Source organism: Eretmochelys imbricata, chromosome 7 (genome assembly GCF_965152235.1).
Source record: "Eretmochelys imbricata isolate rEreImb1 chromosome 7, rEreImb1.hap1, whole genome shotgun sequence".
In the NCBI taxonomy this organism is placed as follows: domain Eukaryota; kingdom Metazoa; phylum Chordata; order Testudines; family Cheloniidae; genus Eretmochelys; species Eretmochelys imbricata.
Window position 1 is genome coordinate 78,733,819 of NC_135578.1, and position 15,550 is coordinate 78,749,368.

Below are 15,550 nucleotides of genomic sequence, written 5' to 3' on the forward strand. Positions count from 1 at the left end.
AGGCACCTATTAGCGTGAAAAATCCGGGCGGGGAGGGTATCTGGTCACCAGCGGCAGGGTCCCTTCAGCGCCGCCACGGCTGTTCGCGGCCAGTTACTCGCCTCTCTCTGCAGACGCGGCTCCCGCCGTGCCAGGCCCGAGGAAGCTACAACGCCCCCGCCCGAGCTCTGGGCAGCGCCGCTGGGCTGACGCGCCCACCGACACGGGGGCGGCGCCTCTGGGGCCGCGGACGTCGCGCCAGCCTCGCGCGCGGGGAGGAGACCGTTGGTGACTGGGGAGGGCCACGCTCGCCTCCCGGCTGTCGCCCGCTGCCTCTTCCCTCCCCTGCGAGCGGAGGCTTTTCCTGCCGCTGGAGGGCGCCCCCCGGTCGCGCCTGGTGGCGGGGATGCAGCGGGGCCATGGAGCTGGACGAGGCGTTCGGCTCGGTGGGGGAGTTCGGCCCGAGCCAGAAGCGCCTCACCGCCTTCCTGGTGCTGCTGCAGGTGGGCGGGGGGACGCGCGGCTGCTCAGCCCGGCCGGCCCCGGTCCCGGTCCCGGGCGGCGGCCTGTCCCCCCTTCGCTGCGCGGGGGTGGAGACCCAGGGTGCCGCGGGGCGCTGGCTGGGGCGGGCGGGGCGCTGTGGGGGCACGGCGGGATTTCATGGGACGCGAGAGGGACGAGGGCGGGTGGCGGCTGCCCGGAGGACTGGCGGGAGGGCGGCGAGGGCGCAGGAGGCTCTTTCCCTTAGCTCCAGCAAGCGTCCGTCCGCGCCGCCGGCGGTGCGTGTCTTAGACCCTCCGTGCGCCCTGGACTGGGGGGTGGGGGTGTCAAACTGGAGCCTGAGTGGCTGCGCCGCGTCCCCCGCCAGCGGGGAGCTGGGCGTGACTGGATGAGCTCAGCGTGGCTGGCAGGGGAGAGGAGGGAATCCTGGCCCTGAGCGTGATTTCCTCTCAGCCGCGGGGCTGGGTTTCTTTCTGGGTTATTGGCACGGAGCCCTGCTGTGACCCCGACGCTGGCCTCGCGTTGTAACCTCCTGGGATGTTTGCACTAACAACCAGAAGATCTCGCTGGCTCTCACAGGAGTGCAGCCTCTCCCAAAGAAATAATGTGGATACAGTATTATAAAAATAAATGTCAGATGAAAGTTCTGTCAGAATAGTTTTAAATCGTTAGGCAAGAAGGTTATTGAATATTAAACTAGGCTGTTCCTTGTTCATGCATCACCTACAGTGCAAACCAGTAACTTTTTATGCTTTTAAACAGATGTTGTTATTGGTTGTTTATCTTTTGAAGTTCCCTTGGGCTTTAGAAGGCCAGGATGGCAAAATTTACATGTGTTGTTTTAATATAAGGAGGAAGCCTGGATATGCACGAGCCAGGATACAAATAATCTTTGGTAGTAAGTTTTATATTTCAGCCTGTGAATATGTTGACACAGTGTGAGAAGTAATCTCCCCCTCCCACCACCCCACGCAATCAGTAGATTGAGCTATAGTACTGCAAGTCAAGAACTCCTTGTCTTCTTGTATCTGTCAGTGACCTGCTGTACGACCTTGGGCAAGTCTTTTAAGTTCTTTACATATTATTTTTCCCTATTGTATAGTTGGGATAGTACTTAAATATCCTGTAGGATTGTGGAGAATAATCGCTACATTTTTCTGTAGCGAAGTTTACAACTGGCGTTTCAAGATTAACTCCAGGAAGATTGCCTTGTAGCTACAGTGTAACAAAACAGCATGAATGGTGTTGGAAAAGCTGCTGATCTTTTAGGCTCCACTCACATGAGATAGATGAAGGTGTTGGAGTTTACTGTTTCTAAATCGTTCCTTTTTAAAAAAAATCAAATGTAAAGAAAACAAACAGACCACCAGTGTCTTTTTGATCACGACCACTTCTTGTTCTTCAGGATTTCTTCTGCAGTGATCTGAGATGGAGTTGCTAGATGAACCCTATGTTTGCTGCTCCTTGCATTTTTCATTGTCAGAGATGTGGTGAGGTATTTGGGGGTATATGTGAACTTCTCTCATCCAGAAAACGCTATCATTTTTCTAGATTTCATCTGGAGATAAGAGGTAGCGTCTTCCATGGTTTTAGATAGATGGTTTTCAGTTCTGCTGGTAGGAATGAGCCTCAAGATGGTTTAGGACCTTGGTGTAGATAGAATAGCTGTTGCCTTGGCAGTTTGCTGTCCGCTTTCTGTTTGAAATCTAACATTCTCTTGCATTTGTAATGGAACTGTTTGGCATGCTTATTGTAGTATTTCTTCAGTCCTCACCGTTCTTTTGTAACTTCTTCAGAACTGATTGTCTTTGGCTATAGAAGCACTTAGTTTTTTGTTCTGCCCATAAGTCTTGGGGCTGATGCCAGGCAGCTGTCTCTAGCTCATCTGGTTTTTCAGAAGATCTAAATACCCAATAACTTCCATTGACCTAATTATTGACTAACATTAGGTACCCATTTTTGAGAAAGTTGGGCATGGTTCATATGCAAACTGTTTTTTTAAAAAAAGTGCCATTTTAAAAAGACAGATATGAAATATCTAAATATTTAAAACATAAGAGGTAATAGTAAAAACATTTTTTCAATGAATAGTGTATCTTAAGTGTTTCTTTAAATAAGACCTTTTAATTGAATACTTCTCTTACTTAGTTCATTAAAATGTCAAGCCTTAGGAAAAAGTGTATAATTTTGTTTCATTCCTAAGTACAGCATACTTTCTTTTTTTTATTTCTAAAACTGCATCTATTTATGCATAAATCATATTTATGACTAGGCATGTAAAAGCATTGTTTTCAATGACAAAATTGGCTAATCCAAATATAAACAGATCCAATCTCCAAATCAAACTGCAAGACTAGATGTATTTGACCCTGCTGGACCTGTTGGGGGAAACTAGCTCCAGAGTTGAATTCCTTCCATTGACAATACAGCATCAAAAGGTGGTTAAGGTTTGGGTATATATTATTTTTCAGGAAAGTTGGTTTAAATAAAAAAAAAAATTAGAAACACAGAACTAAGATTGCACTTCTCGTAGAAGGCATTCAAACTTACTGTGGACCTCCTGAGGCCTGCAGGAAAGGAGAGCCTCCTCATGAGCCTTGTCATGGAAAACTTTCTTTTTTTACTATGTAGCCCAGGGGTGGCCAAACCTCCGAGCCACATACAACAAACTTGAGAAGTTTGAGAGCCGGGGCTTCAGCCCCATAGGACGCCCCTGCTGGGGCTTGGGGCTTCAACTCTGCAGGGAGGGGGGTCTTGGGGCTTCATTCCTGTCACTGTGAGAGGCACCTGCTCAGGACTTTAGCTCTGCGGGGACAGGAGGTCTTGGGGCTTCAGCCCCACTCCCGCTGAAGCCCTGAGTCCTGGCAGCTGTGCCCCGTGGGGCTGAAGCCCTGAGACCCCCGCGCCCTAGTGGGCAGAAACCAGAGGTGATGTGTGTGGGAGGGCACATAGGGTCACGTGCCCTCCCAGATTTTTGCGAGGGTTTGCTGGACCAAATCAGTCACACTGTGCTGGAGGGCCCCCTCCCTGCATGGTAACTGCTGGAGCCAGCAAGCTGCAAGCTGCAGCCGTGGGGAGAGGCTATGGCAAACAGCTGGGAGATGCAGGGAGAGCCACTGCTTCTGTTGCTGCTGCCTCTCCCCACTGAGCTAAAGTGGCAGCTCCAGCTGTTTGCCACTGATTTTCCATGCAGAGCTAATGCCTGGGAGCTACAGGAAGGGGCCGTTGAGGGTAATGGGGGGCATGCCCAGGGCTTATGAGTATGACTCCAGCTGTTGGGGGGAACCTTTACATTATGCTCCCCCACTCTCATCAGGCACCAGTTGTCTCTAGCAGAAGCCCTTAGCCCCACCGCTCTGCCACAGGGCAGAATCCTCAAGTTCCTCCCCACCCCAGTCTGTTAGGTGGAGAATGGGGGGAGGGATGGGGCTCTGTGAGCCGCACTTTAACTGTAAAAGAAACACATGCGGCCATTTGACCACCCCGATCTAACCTCCCTAGTGATCTGGTTCAGTCTCTGTAAGGAGAAAAGCTAGAGGTTTCTAACTTCATTGGTTTGCTGTACTGATTTGTTGCTGGAATTGGTATTCCTTAGTGATGTTACTAAATAAAATGTTAGTAACTCTTGGAAACAATCTTTAATTGAATTAAATTTTGGCCTTTGGTGCTAGATCAGCTAGAAGTCCCTAGTAAAGTAGTTTATAATGTCCTTTCTGTGTTCTTGCTACAAAGCAGCAAAAAAGAAGTTTGAAGAATTTTGAAATTTGCGGGAGGGTTGCAAAATCAAAATGTTAATAAAAACCCACTGAAAATCTTAAATATGACATGATTGCTGTCCCTTCAGATTGCCCTGGCCTGTGCGTTCCTGTCCAGGGACTTAAAGACAATATACTAGCTGAGCTGTTGTGATTTTGAATTAAGAGAACTATTGTAGCTCAAGTTTTAAATATTACTTCAATGAAGAGGTTAAAATATTTATGATAAACAAGAGGGCAAAATATCATCTAAATTGTTTATCCTAAACAATTTTGTCTCTTCTTTTTAGGTATATGTGGCCTGTCAGTCTATGCTTATTGTACTAGTGGGAGCTGTGCCAGAGTATCATATTGACCAGGGAGAAATTCCTACTAGCACAGAGGAGCTTGCCAGACATGTCCGATTTGCAGATAAGTTCACATCTATAGCAACTGAGGCAAGTAGTTTGTGCTATATCTTTTCTTAACGATTCTTTTCTGTGCTCTGGTTTATTCCTTTATCATCAGTGCAGGATTCTCTCTTGTGAAGCCTGAAGAAGACTTAGTTGAATATGTTGCTTGCACAAATTGTAATTCTTCTGTACATGAGGACTTAGGAATTGCTGAAGATAAAAAGGTCACTTGGGCCAGCCATCTCACTTTTTGACTTACTATAACTCACATGTCTCTGCTTTATTACTATTTTTTTCAGTTTCCTTAAATCTGTAATCATGTCTAATTGTTCAAATTATGCATGCTATTATGTTTGGCTTACTTAGCATAAGTTCAGTATTCTTCTGAGTAAAAGGGGTTAAATTCGCTTTATAGTCTTAATTTCATGATTTTTAGGATTGGTTTTTTTTTTCATCCCAGATCTTTTTGAGCCCGTCACTAAAGAGGACAACTTACTGTAGCTTACATCATTTAATTACATGTTTGAAATCTTACATCAGCCCACTATACAGTCAGTTTCCTACTGAAAATGAATTCAGCCTCTGAAGAAATACTTATGACTCAGGAAGAGCTAATGAGTTGGAATGATTTTTTTGTTCTGTTTTGTATTGTTCAGTGTAATAAATCTTGACTATAGCTGCATCATGTCCTCCCATAGATTGCCCTATAGGAGGATTAAAATTATTCTGAAAACTAAGTTCACACAATTCTTCTGGATTTCCCAAAATATCATGCCATATTGAGGGGTGGAGGTGGACTGGACCAGGATTTGTATCCTGGGGACTGGACATAGCACTTCGCCCTCTAGTTTTATGTGTTTTGTTGCATTTGTTCAAAGCCTGCTGTTCTTTGTGTTACTTTCTGGGCCCCCATCACCCAGGAAATACATGCCTTAGGAATATCCCTGCCTGCATCAAAACTTTTTTTTGAGAGGGTTGCCTGGATTCTCGTAGAAACGAGTTATGCTGATTGATTGCCAATTTTCAGTTAACTTGCTAGGGAATGTTATCTAGGCCAGGGGTTTTCAAACTGTGGTACGTGAGTGTGATGGCCTATCCATTCACTTCACAACAATTTTTTAAGAATTGGTATGTGAACCGGTAAAGTCTGGTACTTGTTGATCTAGAGAAACTATTCATCTGTTTCTCCTCTCTTACTGCTGTCCCAAAACCTAGCCATGTAGTATTTGTCTGGAAGGGTTTAAGGACTAGATGCAATTGGAGAAATGATGCAACATTGACTCAAGTCCTCTGTGTGACAGATTTTGTGACTGTTGTGGTCAGTTTTTCAATATGTCCATCACCTCTGAGCTTAAAAGCAGAATGATATTGAAAATGTGATCAAAAAGAATGCAACAAGGTCAGCCCCACCCCACCACACCTGGGAGCAGAACAGCACACTTAGGCCTGGTCTACAGTACGTGATTATATCAAAATTAGCCGTGTTATATCAAATTAAAACTAAATCCGTCCACACAACCAACCCAGTTTTGTCGACTTTAAGGTCTCTTAAAACCGGTTTCTGTACTCCACCTTGGCAAGGGGAGTAGTGCTAAAATCGACATTGCTGTTCCGAATTTGAGGTTCTGTGGACGCAATTCGATGGTATTGGCCTCTGGGAGCTATCCCAGAATGCTCCATTGTGACTGCTCTGCACAACACTTTCAACTCAGATGCACTAGCCAGGTAGTCAGGAAAAGCCCTGAGAACTTCTGAATTTCATTTCCTGTTTGGCCAGCGTGAAGACCTGATTAGCGCAGGTGAACCATGCAGAGTCCACCAGCGCAGGTGAACCATGCAGAGTCCACCAGCGCAGGTGAACCATGCAGTCCCAGATGTGCAAACGAGCTCCAGCATGGACCGAGCAGGAGGTAGTGGATCTCATCGCTGTCTGGGGAGAAGAATCTGTTCAGGCAGAACTCCGTTCCAAAAAACAGACCGCAAACAAATTTGCGAAAATCTCCCGGGTAATGATGGACATAGGCTACTCCAGGGACACACAACAGTGCTGTGTGAAAATCAAGGAGCTCAGGCAAGCCTACCAAAAGACTAGAGAGGCAAACGGGAGTTCCAGCTCACAGCCCCATATATGCCGTTTCTACGATGAGCTGCACGCCACCACTACCCCACCTCTGTCCATGGACACCTGCAAGGGGTTCTCTCATGGAGTGGGGAGGATGATTTTTTGGAGGAGGAAGAGGAGAAGGAGGACGACAGTGCACGGGCAGCAAGCGGTGAATCCGTTCTCCCCGGCAGGCAGGAACTGTTCATCACCCTGGAGCCAATACCCTCCACCCCCTCCCAAGGTGGGCTCCGAGACCATGACGCCGGGGAAGGCACTTCTGGTGAGTGTATTTTTGTAAATACGATACAGGGTTTAAAAGAAAGTGTGTTTACTATTCATTTGCCCTGAAGACTTGGGATGCATTCACGTCCAGTACAGCTACAGGAAAAGTCTGTTCACGTTTGGCTTAAAAGGTCAGAGCCCCGCAGTGGGGGTGGGGGGAAACCCGTCCTCGCTGGCCTGTTAGTGTTTGACCTAAAGGGCACGGGGTGGGGGGGGTGTGTGTGTAGCGATCATCCCAGAGAGACTGCAGGCCCTCCTTTTAAATGGCCAACCCACCAGGTATTGCTTGGTATGGGAAAGGAGGGCACTGCAGTTCGAAAGCATTGTAATGAATGCAGAAGAAGCAGAACCCCTTGTGCCCCTAGGGCTTACCGTGGCTGCCTGCAAGCTGAATGCTGTTGCTCAGCCGCGTGTGATGCAGTCACACCAAACTGGCAGGCACTCAGTATAAAAGACAAAATGCTACCTTGTACAGAAATAACATGTGCTAGGTGCTATGAATTGCTTGTTTCACTGAGAAACAGTCTCCCCTTTGTTCTCTAAAATGTATATTTTAAACTTCTGCCCTTCCTTTTTCTCCTTCCGCAGGTACAAATGTTTCAACGTGCCCCCTATCAACTCCGTCCCAGAGGCTGGTCCAGATTAGAAGGCGGAAAAAACGCACTCGGGATGACATGTTTGCAGAGCTTATGCAGTCCTCCTGCACTAATAAGGCCCAGCTGAATGCGTGGAGGAAAACCATGGCAGAGTCCCGGAAAGCATTCAATGACCGCGATGAGAGGAGGCAGGCGCGTGATGAGAGCAGACAAGATGCCATGCTCAAGGTGATGGGGAAGCAAACTGACATGCTCCGCTGTCTGGTGGATCTTATGGCGGAAAGGCAGCAAGAGCACAGACAGCCGCTGCAGCCCCTGTATAACTACCCTCCCTCCCCAAGTTCAATAGCCTCCTTACCCAGATGCCCAAGAACACGGAAGGGGAGGCTCCGGAGACCCACCCACTCCACCCCATAGGATTGCCCAAACAGCAGAAGGCTGGCATATCCTTAAATTTTGATTTGTAGAGTGGCCTTGTCCTTCCCTCCTTCCTCCTTGCCCCACCTGACCCGGGCTACCTTGTGATTTATCTCTCTGTGTTTTTAATCAACTAATAAAGAATGCATGGTTTTGAAATAGTGACTTTATTTCCTCCGCAAGCTGTGATCAAAGGGCGGGAGGGCGGTTGGCTTACAGGCAATTAGAATCAAGAAAGGGGGTGGGTAACATCAAAGAGAAACAAACAGAACTGTCACACTGTAGCCTGGCCAGTCATGAAACTGGTTTTCAAAGCTTCTCTGATGCGCAGCACGCCCTGCTGTGCTCGTCTAATCGCCATGGTATCTGGCTGCACGAAATTGGCCGCCAGGTGATTTGCCTCGACCTCCCACCCCGCCATAAATGTCTCCCCCTTACTCTCACAGAGATTGTGGAGCACACAGCAAGCAGCAATTCCAATTGGAATACTGGTTTTGCTGAGATGTAACCTAGTCAGTACACTGCGCCAGTACGCTTTTAAACGGCCAAATGCGCACTCTACCACCACCATGCACTTGCTCAGCCTATAGTTGAACTGCTCCTTACTACTGTCCAGGCTGCCTGTGTACGGCTTCATGAGCCATGGCATTAAGCGGTAGGCTGGGTCCCCAAGGATAACTATAGGCATTTCAACATCCCCAACAGTTATTTTTCTGGTCTTGGAAGTAAGCCATTCCTGCAGCTGTTCAAACAGACCAGAGTTCCTGAAGATGCGAGCATCATGCACCTTTCCCAGCCATCCCACGTTGATGTCAGTGAAACGTGTCTTGTGATCCACCAGTGCTTGCAGCACCATCGAGAAGTACCCCTTGCAGTTTACATACTGGCTGCCCTGGTGGTCCAGTGCCAAGATAGGGACCTGCGTTCCATCTATGGCCCCACCCCAGTTAGGGAAGCCCATTGCAGCAAAGCCATCCACAATGGCCTGCACATTTCCCAGAGTCACTACCCTGAATAGCAGCTGGTCAATGATTGCTTTGGCTACTTGGATCAAGCAGCCCCCACAGTAGATTTGCCCACCCCAAATTGATTCGCGACTGACCGGTAGCTGTCAGATGTCGCAAGCTTCCACAGGACTATTGCCACTTGCTTCTCAACTGTGAAGGCTACTCTCATTTTGGTATCTTGGTGCTTCAGGGCAGGGAACAGCGAGTCACAAAGTTCCATGAAATTGGCCTTACGCATGCGAAAGTTTCTCAGTCACTGGTAATCATCACATACCTGCAACACTATGCAGTCCCCCAAGTCTGTGATTTTTTCCCAGGCCCAGAATTGGCGTTCCATGGCATGAACCTGGCCCAATGCCACCATGATGTCCCAATCGCCACATGCCGTGTGTCCAGGAACTTCTGTGTCCATGTCCTCATCACTGTCATAGTCGCACTGTCGTCGTTTCCCTGCCCGGTTTTGCAGGTTCTGCCCATACTGCTGGATAATGCGCGAGGTATTTACAATGGTCACAACTGCAGTGGTGAGCTGACCGGGCTCCATGCTTGCTGTGCTATGGTGCCTGCACAGATAATCCAAGAAAAAAGGCGTGAAATGAAGGAGAGTGGGAGAGCAGAGTTGCAGCAGAAGCAGTGGTGTATGGTTTACAATGGCATACTGCACGAGTTGCAGGACAGCAGAGTTTTGCAGACCTACTGCACTGTCTGCTGCAGGAAAGCAGAGTAGCAGTGGAAGCAGCGGTGTACGGTGTAAGATGGCTTTCAGGCCTTCTGTACGAGTTGCAGGACAGCAGAGTTTTGCATACCTACTGCACCATCTGCTGCAGGAGAGCAGAGCGGCAGCGGAAGCGGTGGTGTACAGTTGATGATGGCAGAAAAAAGGCATGAAACAATTGTCTGCCGTAGCTTGCACGGCGGGAGGGGTGACTGACGACATGCACCCAGAAACACCTGTGAGACTGTTTTTGCCCCATCATGCACTGGGAGCTTAATCCAATGGGCGGCGGAGACTGCAGGACCTGTGGGATAGCTTCCCATAGTGCACCGCTCCGAGAGTCGATGCTAGCCTCAGTACTGTGGACGCACTCCACCGACTTCACACGCTTCGTGGGGGGACACAAAATTGACTGTATAAAATCTCTTCTGAAAAATCGACTTATATAAATTCGATATAATTTCATACTGTAGACGTACCCTTGGGGCAGACCAGGGAAGAGAGAAGACTTGCAGCTCCTGAGAACAGAGCTGAGGAAAGGCAGGATCTCTTCCTATAACAACTGCCCAAAGGTCCCTCCCTGAGGGAACAGAGGACCTGCTTCTGATAGAACCCGAGAGGGAAGCATTCTCCCCGCCTCATCGCCCCACCCAAAGGACTCAGTTTGTTTGTGCCAATTTCCCTTGTTTTGTTTATGGACCACTCAGCAGAGGAGAGACTTGGAGCTGACCTGGCTGAGGGCCAAGCCACAGGAGGAGGCAGCCACTGCCCTGAGAAAGAGGGAGCTGCCACACGTGGCCACAAGGAGGTGCCAAGCAGTGAACTGACCTGCTGTGCATCTCCTCACTAGAGAAGTCAAACTTTGGACAACTGTGGGAGTGGTAGGAGGTGGCCCAGGGAGGGCAGCCTTAAGGCACTCCTGGCTGTCAGACTTTGGATAACCCTTAGAGAGTCCCAGACTGGAGCCTGGTGTAGTGGGAGACCCAACTCCCTCCGCATTTTGAAGGACCTAAGCCCTGACCATTAGACAATGCTCCCCACAAGCGAAGACCATTACAATTTTATATTCAAGCTTCTAGAAGACTACAAAAAACATTGAAGAATAAAATAAAACAAAGGAAGACTATTTTAGAACATATTACTGATAAACTTGAACAAGTAGCCATCCTCTAATTCAAGCAGAACACTTCTTACTTAGTTCTCTGTAAGGTGATAAGCAGATTTAACTGGGATTTGGTATCAGAATTTTTTTCTAATTTTTTTAAATTTATATATGTTAAGTAATCTTTCTATATCTGTAGAAAAGGGGGTAATGTGATCTGCAAAGCCACCACAGAGAATATGAACCTACATGTAAGAAATTCAGTAGTGAGGTGGTATTTTAACAGAGTTTTTCCATCAAATTAAAATGTATTATATATGTGTGTGTGTGTGTGTAAAGCAAAAGAAAAACATCATGTGGATGAGCAATAGATGGAAATCTTTCTGGTAGAAATATTTAAAGATAAACATGATTCTCCAGTCTAGAATAATAAAGGACTCAGAATATTCTTAATATATTTAGAGATCTTTATTAATTCAACACTAATGTAGGGCTACCTTCAGGACTAAGAAACAGATTCTCAAAAAATTAAAAACATGAGATAAGCCTTACTGTTTTGGATGCTACTGCATGGAATTTCAGGAGAACGTAGAAAACTTTAAAAGCATATCTATCGTTAGCATTATGATTAACTTTTTTATAATTTTTAAATAAATTGCTTATTGAAATTTGTAATGTATCCGCAACTGACTACATATGTTTCTGTAGGTATATGTTCAATCTTCCATAACTTTTCCTTTCCCATCTTTTTTACAATATAATAATATAAAATAAATAAAACATACCAAATTTGAACTGAGAAATAACTTATGAAAAGAAATAGATGACTGCATGCATATCTGAACTTTACAGTCAAGTTATCCATGTTGAAAACTGTACAACAGTTTTGAAGAAAATCCTTGAGATTGTTCAGACCACATAGTTTTGGTGGTACCATGTGTACTGTATTACTATACACATAACAGAAATTGTAAATGGTTGTAATAAGAACCATAGCTTTGTTCATTTGTATTTTGTATTCCAGTATGTGGTGGTATTTTAAATATCTTATTAGAAAAGGCATTTCTAAAGTTTCCATCATGGCAGTATCTTGGCACCATTACATACATTGAAAATTAGGGACATGATTCTTCTGGCCTGGTATTTCCCCTCCTCAATATTTTGAGCCATATAAAAGTGTCTGGATATAGCTGGTTTGCTGTATGCTCACTTGCTGGAGTTATTTTATTGTTTGGCTATTAAGGGCATTTCTTCTGAAAGAGGTAAGTCTTGCATCACAATCAGAAGGCTGCAAGAGCTGTACTCACCTCCTATGGTAATTGATTCCACTCTGAGGTCTCTCCCTGTGAGAGACAGTGTCTTGAGGTGGCTTGTTCCTGGCATTTGCAGTGCTTTGAAAACAAGATCTAGCAACTTGAACTATGCTAAGAACTGTATTGACAGTAAATTTGGAGCATGACGGTATATGTTCTTTGAGAGATGAGGTGGCTGAGGTAATATCTTTTATTGGACCAACTTCTGTTGGTGAGAGAGACAAGCTTTTGAGCTTACACAGAGCTTTTCTTTAGGAAACTTTAGAGTATCTGTGAGAAGTTTGCTTCTGATGATGAGCCACTTCACCTTCAATGGTCCATTGAAATATGTGTTAACTACGTATGCTAAACAATCTGTTCCATCTTGTATTTAGGTGTGACACTTGAGGGTAGATCTGTGCTTAAAATGCTGCAGTGGTGGAGCTGCAGTGCTTCACTGAAGATGTTACTACACTGAGGGGAGACAGTCTCCCCTCAGTGTAGTAATTCACTTCCATGAGAGGCAGTAGCTGTGTTGACGAGAGAAGCCCTCTCATCGACATAGCATTGTCTACAATAGGTGTTAGTTCGGTAAAACTGCATCGCTCAGGGGTGTGGATTTTTTACATCCCTGAGCGATGTAGTTATACAAATGTAAGTTTCTGGTGTATACCTAGCCTGAGTAAGGCTATGTCTACATGCACTTTCATCATTAAAACTTTTGTCGCTCAGGGATGTGAAAAAAAACCACACACCCCTGAATGACAAAAATTTTAACGATGAAAATCTTCAGTGTGGACAGCACTTTGTCGGCTGGTGATGCTCTCCCAGTAACAAAGCTACCGCCCCTCATTGAGGGTAGTTTTATTTTGTCACGGGGAGAGCTCTCTCCCAGCGACAAAGAGCGGCTACACTGCTTGCCTTACAATAGCGTGGCTGCAGTGGTACAGCCGCACCGTTGTAAGGTGCACAATATAAACATAGCCTACGTTTCTCACACCTTAAGAAGAACTCTGCATAAGCCTGAAAGCTTTTCTCTCTCACCAACAGAAGTTCTTCCAATAAAAAAAATCACCTCACCCACCTTGTCTCTCTAATATCCTGGAGCTGACATGACTCAACAACATTGCAAACAGTGTAAGATTTAAATCACCAAGTAGAAAACCTCAGTTTATGTCATCAATTTTAATCAACTTTTCTATTTGTACTTCAGTTATTTTCTAAGGAAAGGTGCACTCTCCTTGATTGATATAACCATTAAAACATGTAGATTTACAACTAAATAGAGCCTTTATACTAGATTTGGTACATTTTTTTTTTTGCTACCTAGAAGGGTACACTATAACTATGTACATTTATTTAAGCAATTATATAGCTTAATATTTTTAGATTTTTGTTAATTGTACATTTTTAGTGTGTTAGAAAATGTTGAATGATAAATACTAGATAATTAACATTTTGCTCATGATTTGTGCCAAGCTGCATTAGGATAGTAAATGGAATTTAATTAAAGGAGCATATAAAGTTTATTTTTATTAAACAAAACCACCTTCAATGTTTTGGATACCTAAACTTCAGTGTTTTTCCATGAGCTGGAGAGTAAGTTTCTGTGGTGGGTAGAGTCATAAATATTCATAATTTGAGAACTTAGTCACAGCTCAGGTAAGGAGAAGCTATAAAACAGGAGTATGAGACACCCACGTGAGCTCAGTGGATGATCCTGATGAGATACATGATGGTCTCTCTTGGAGCCAGAGGCTGGATCCCAACACCTGTGATGACTTAGCCAGTCTCTTGCACCCAGTATCACAACCCTTGAGTCCCCCACAGGATCAGGACCTTAATACAGTACATAATCTATTGTGCCATATTTATAAACTTTGACCTTAAAAATTGGATGTTTTCCCCCAATTCTTTCTTTATATAGAAAAGCAGCCTTTAACTCAAAAGTTTTGAAAGAGGCTCATGGATTCAGCATATTTATTTTTATTTAAATGTTTTAAGAGATTAAAATGAAATCTGAATTTAATGTAAAATATGTTAAGGCCTAAACTTATTATAAACAGGTTCATTTTAAAAAAAAAAAAACCTTATAATTTAAATAATGAAATCTGAAAAATCTTTTTTTTTTTTTTTTTTTTTTAATTATCCATTTTTACCAACCCTGCTTTATTTAGCATGTGTGCTATGAGCCATGAGCAATCTGTAGTCTGAGAATCACATCAAGGTATAGCATGTTGTGGAAGTTTAGGTCTGAGGTGACAAACCGTGGATCTCTGTGAACAAGTCTGCCTTTGGGAAAAAGGAGCACAGTCTCCTGGTTAATAGAAGGTGAAACAAGATGTTTCTGGCTACTGCTGCTGTGTCCATGAAAAGTTAAATGTCTTGCATTTTCACACTGTCCCGATATTCACTTGGAAGATGCCATTAATGAAGACTGAGATTGCATTTCCTAGATATTCCTCCAAGTTTAGCCTTTTTCCTTCAGCGATACCTCTGTCTTTTTGAGTTGATATACTCTTTACTGTGTATTAATTCAGCCACACTATATAATATCATAGAATCATAGAATATCAGGGTTGGAAGGGACCTCAGTCATCTAGTCCAACCCCCTGCTCAAAGCAGGACCAATCCCCAATTTTTGCCCCAGATCCCAAATGGCCCCCTCAAGGGTTGAACTCACAACCCTGGGTTTAGCAGGCCAGTGCTCAAACCACTGAGCTATCACTCCCCCAAAGATTCTTTTGTGGATCTACAACTTAGATTTTCCTGACTTTTCTGTATATAAAATTATAACATTGCTGTCATAACTATATATATGCTTTATCTTGCTTTTTTAAATTAAAGAAAATTAATGTTAAAAATAAAGAAATTAGGACATCTCTACTTACAAGACTTGCAGGACATCAGAAGAGACACAAGAGATTTCACATCCTTCTTGTTGTACCCTGTCCCTATTTAAATGGATATCTGTCTGATTTTGAAGATGACATTGTAATAAAATATGTGATGCTTAAAATGCACATATGCAAATGCATATGATTATTTGGAGCATTGTGCCTCATTGCATTGTTTAAAATCACGACTGAAAATTCATGTACAATACTGCACATGACACTTTAGAAATAATGAAGTTATAAATGTCAAACTACATTACTTTAAACATGTTAAAATTGTTCTTACTGAGGACCAAGTCCCTGGTAAGTTTTCAAGTTTTAAAAAGAAGCTGTTTGACTTACTCATTTACACCAAGAATTGTCTGAAAACTAATTGGTGTGAACATATTTTCCCCTCTTTCTCCAAACTGTCTCAATATGTTCTGAGGGTAAGGGTGAGAAACTACAGAAAACTAGTTTTCACCCCAAAAGTTAAATATCTGAATTAGGGATATGTAAGTGAAGATATTTT

General features: G+C 44.5%; 1 protein-coding gene across 4 annotated transcripts in view; it reads left to right on the forward strand.

Annotated features, from left to right (window-relative positions):
- Positions 1-278: 278 nt before the first annotated feature.
- LOC144268253 (solute carrier family 22 member 15-like) overlaps positions 279-15,550 on the forward strand; it is a 63,575-nt gene continuing 48,303 nt past the window's right edge. For all 4 annotated transcript variants that reach the window (XM_077822921.1, XM_077822920.1, XM_077822923.1 and 1 more), the window contains exons 1-2: positions 279-482; positions 4,526-4,672. In XM_077822921.1, coding sequence (XP_077679047.1) covers positions 399-482; positions 4,526-4,672 — 231 coding nt within the window. In that variant the 5' untranslated portion in view covers positions 279-398. The remainder of the gene's footprint in view (positions 483-4,525; positions 4,673-15,550) is intronic.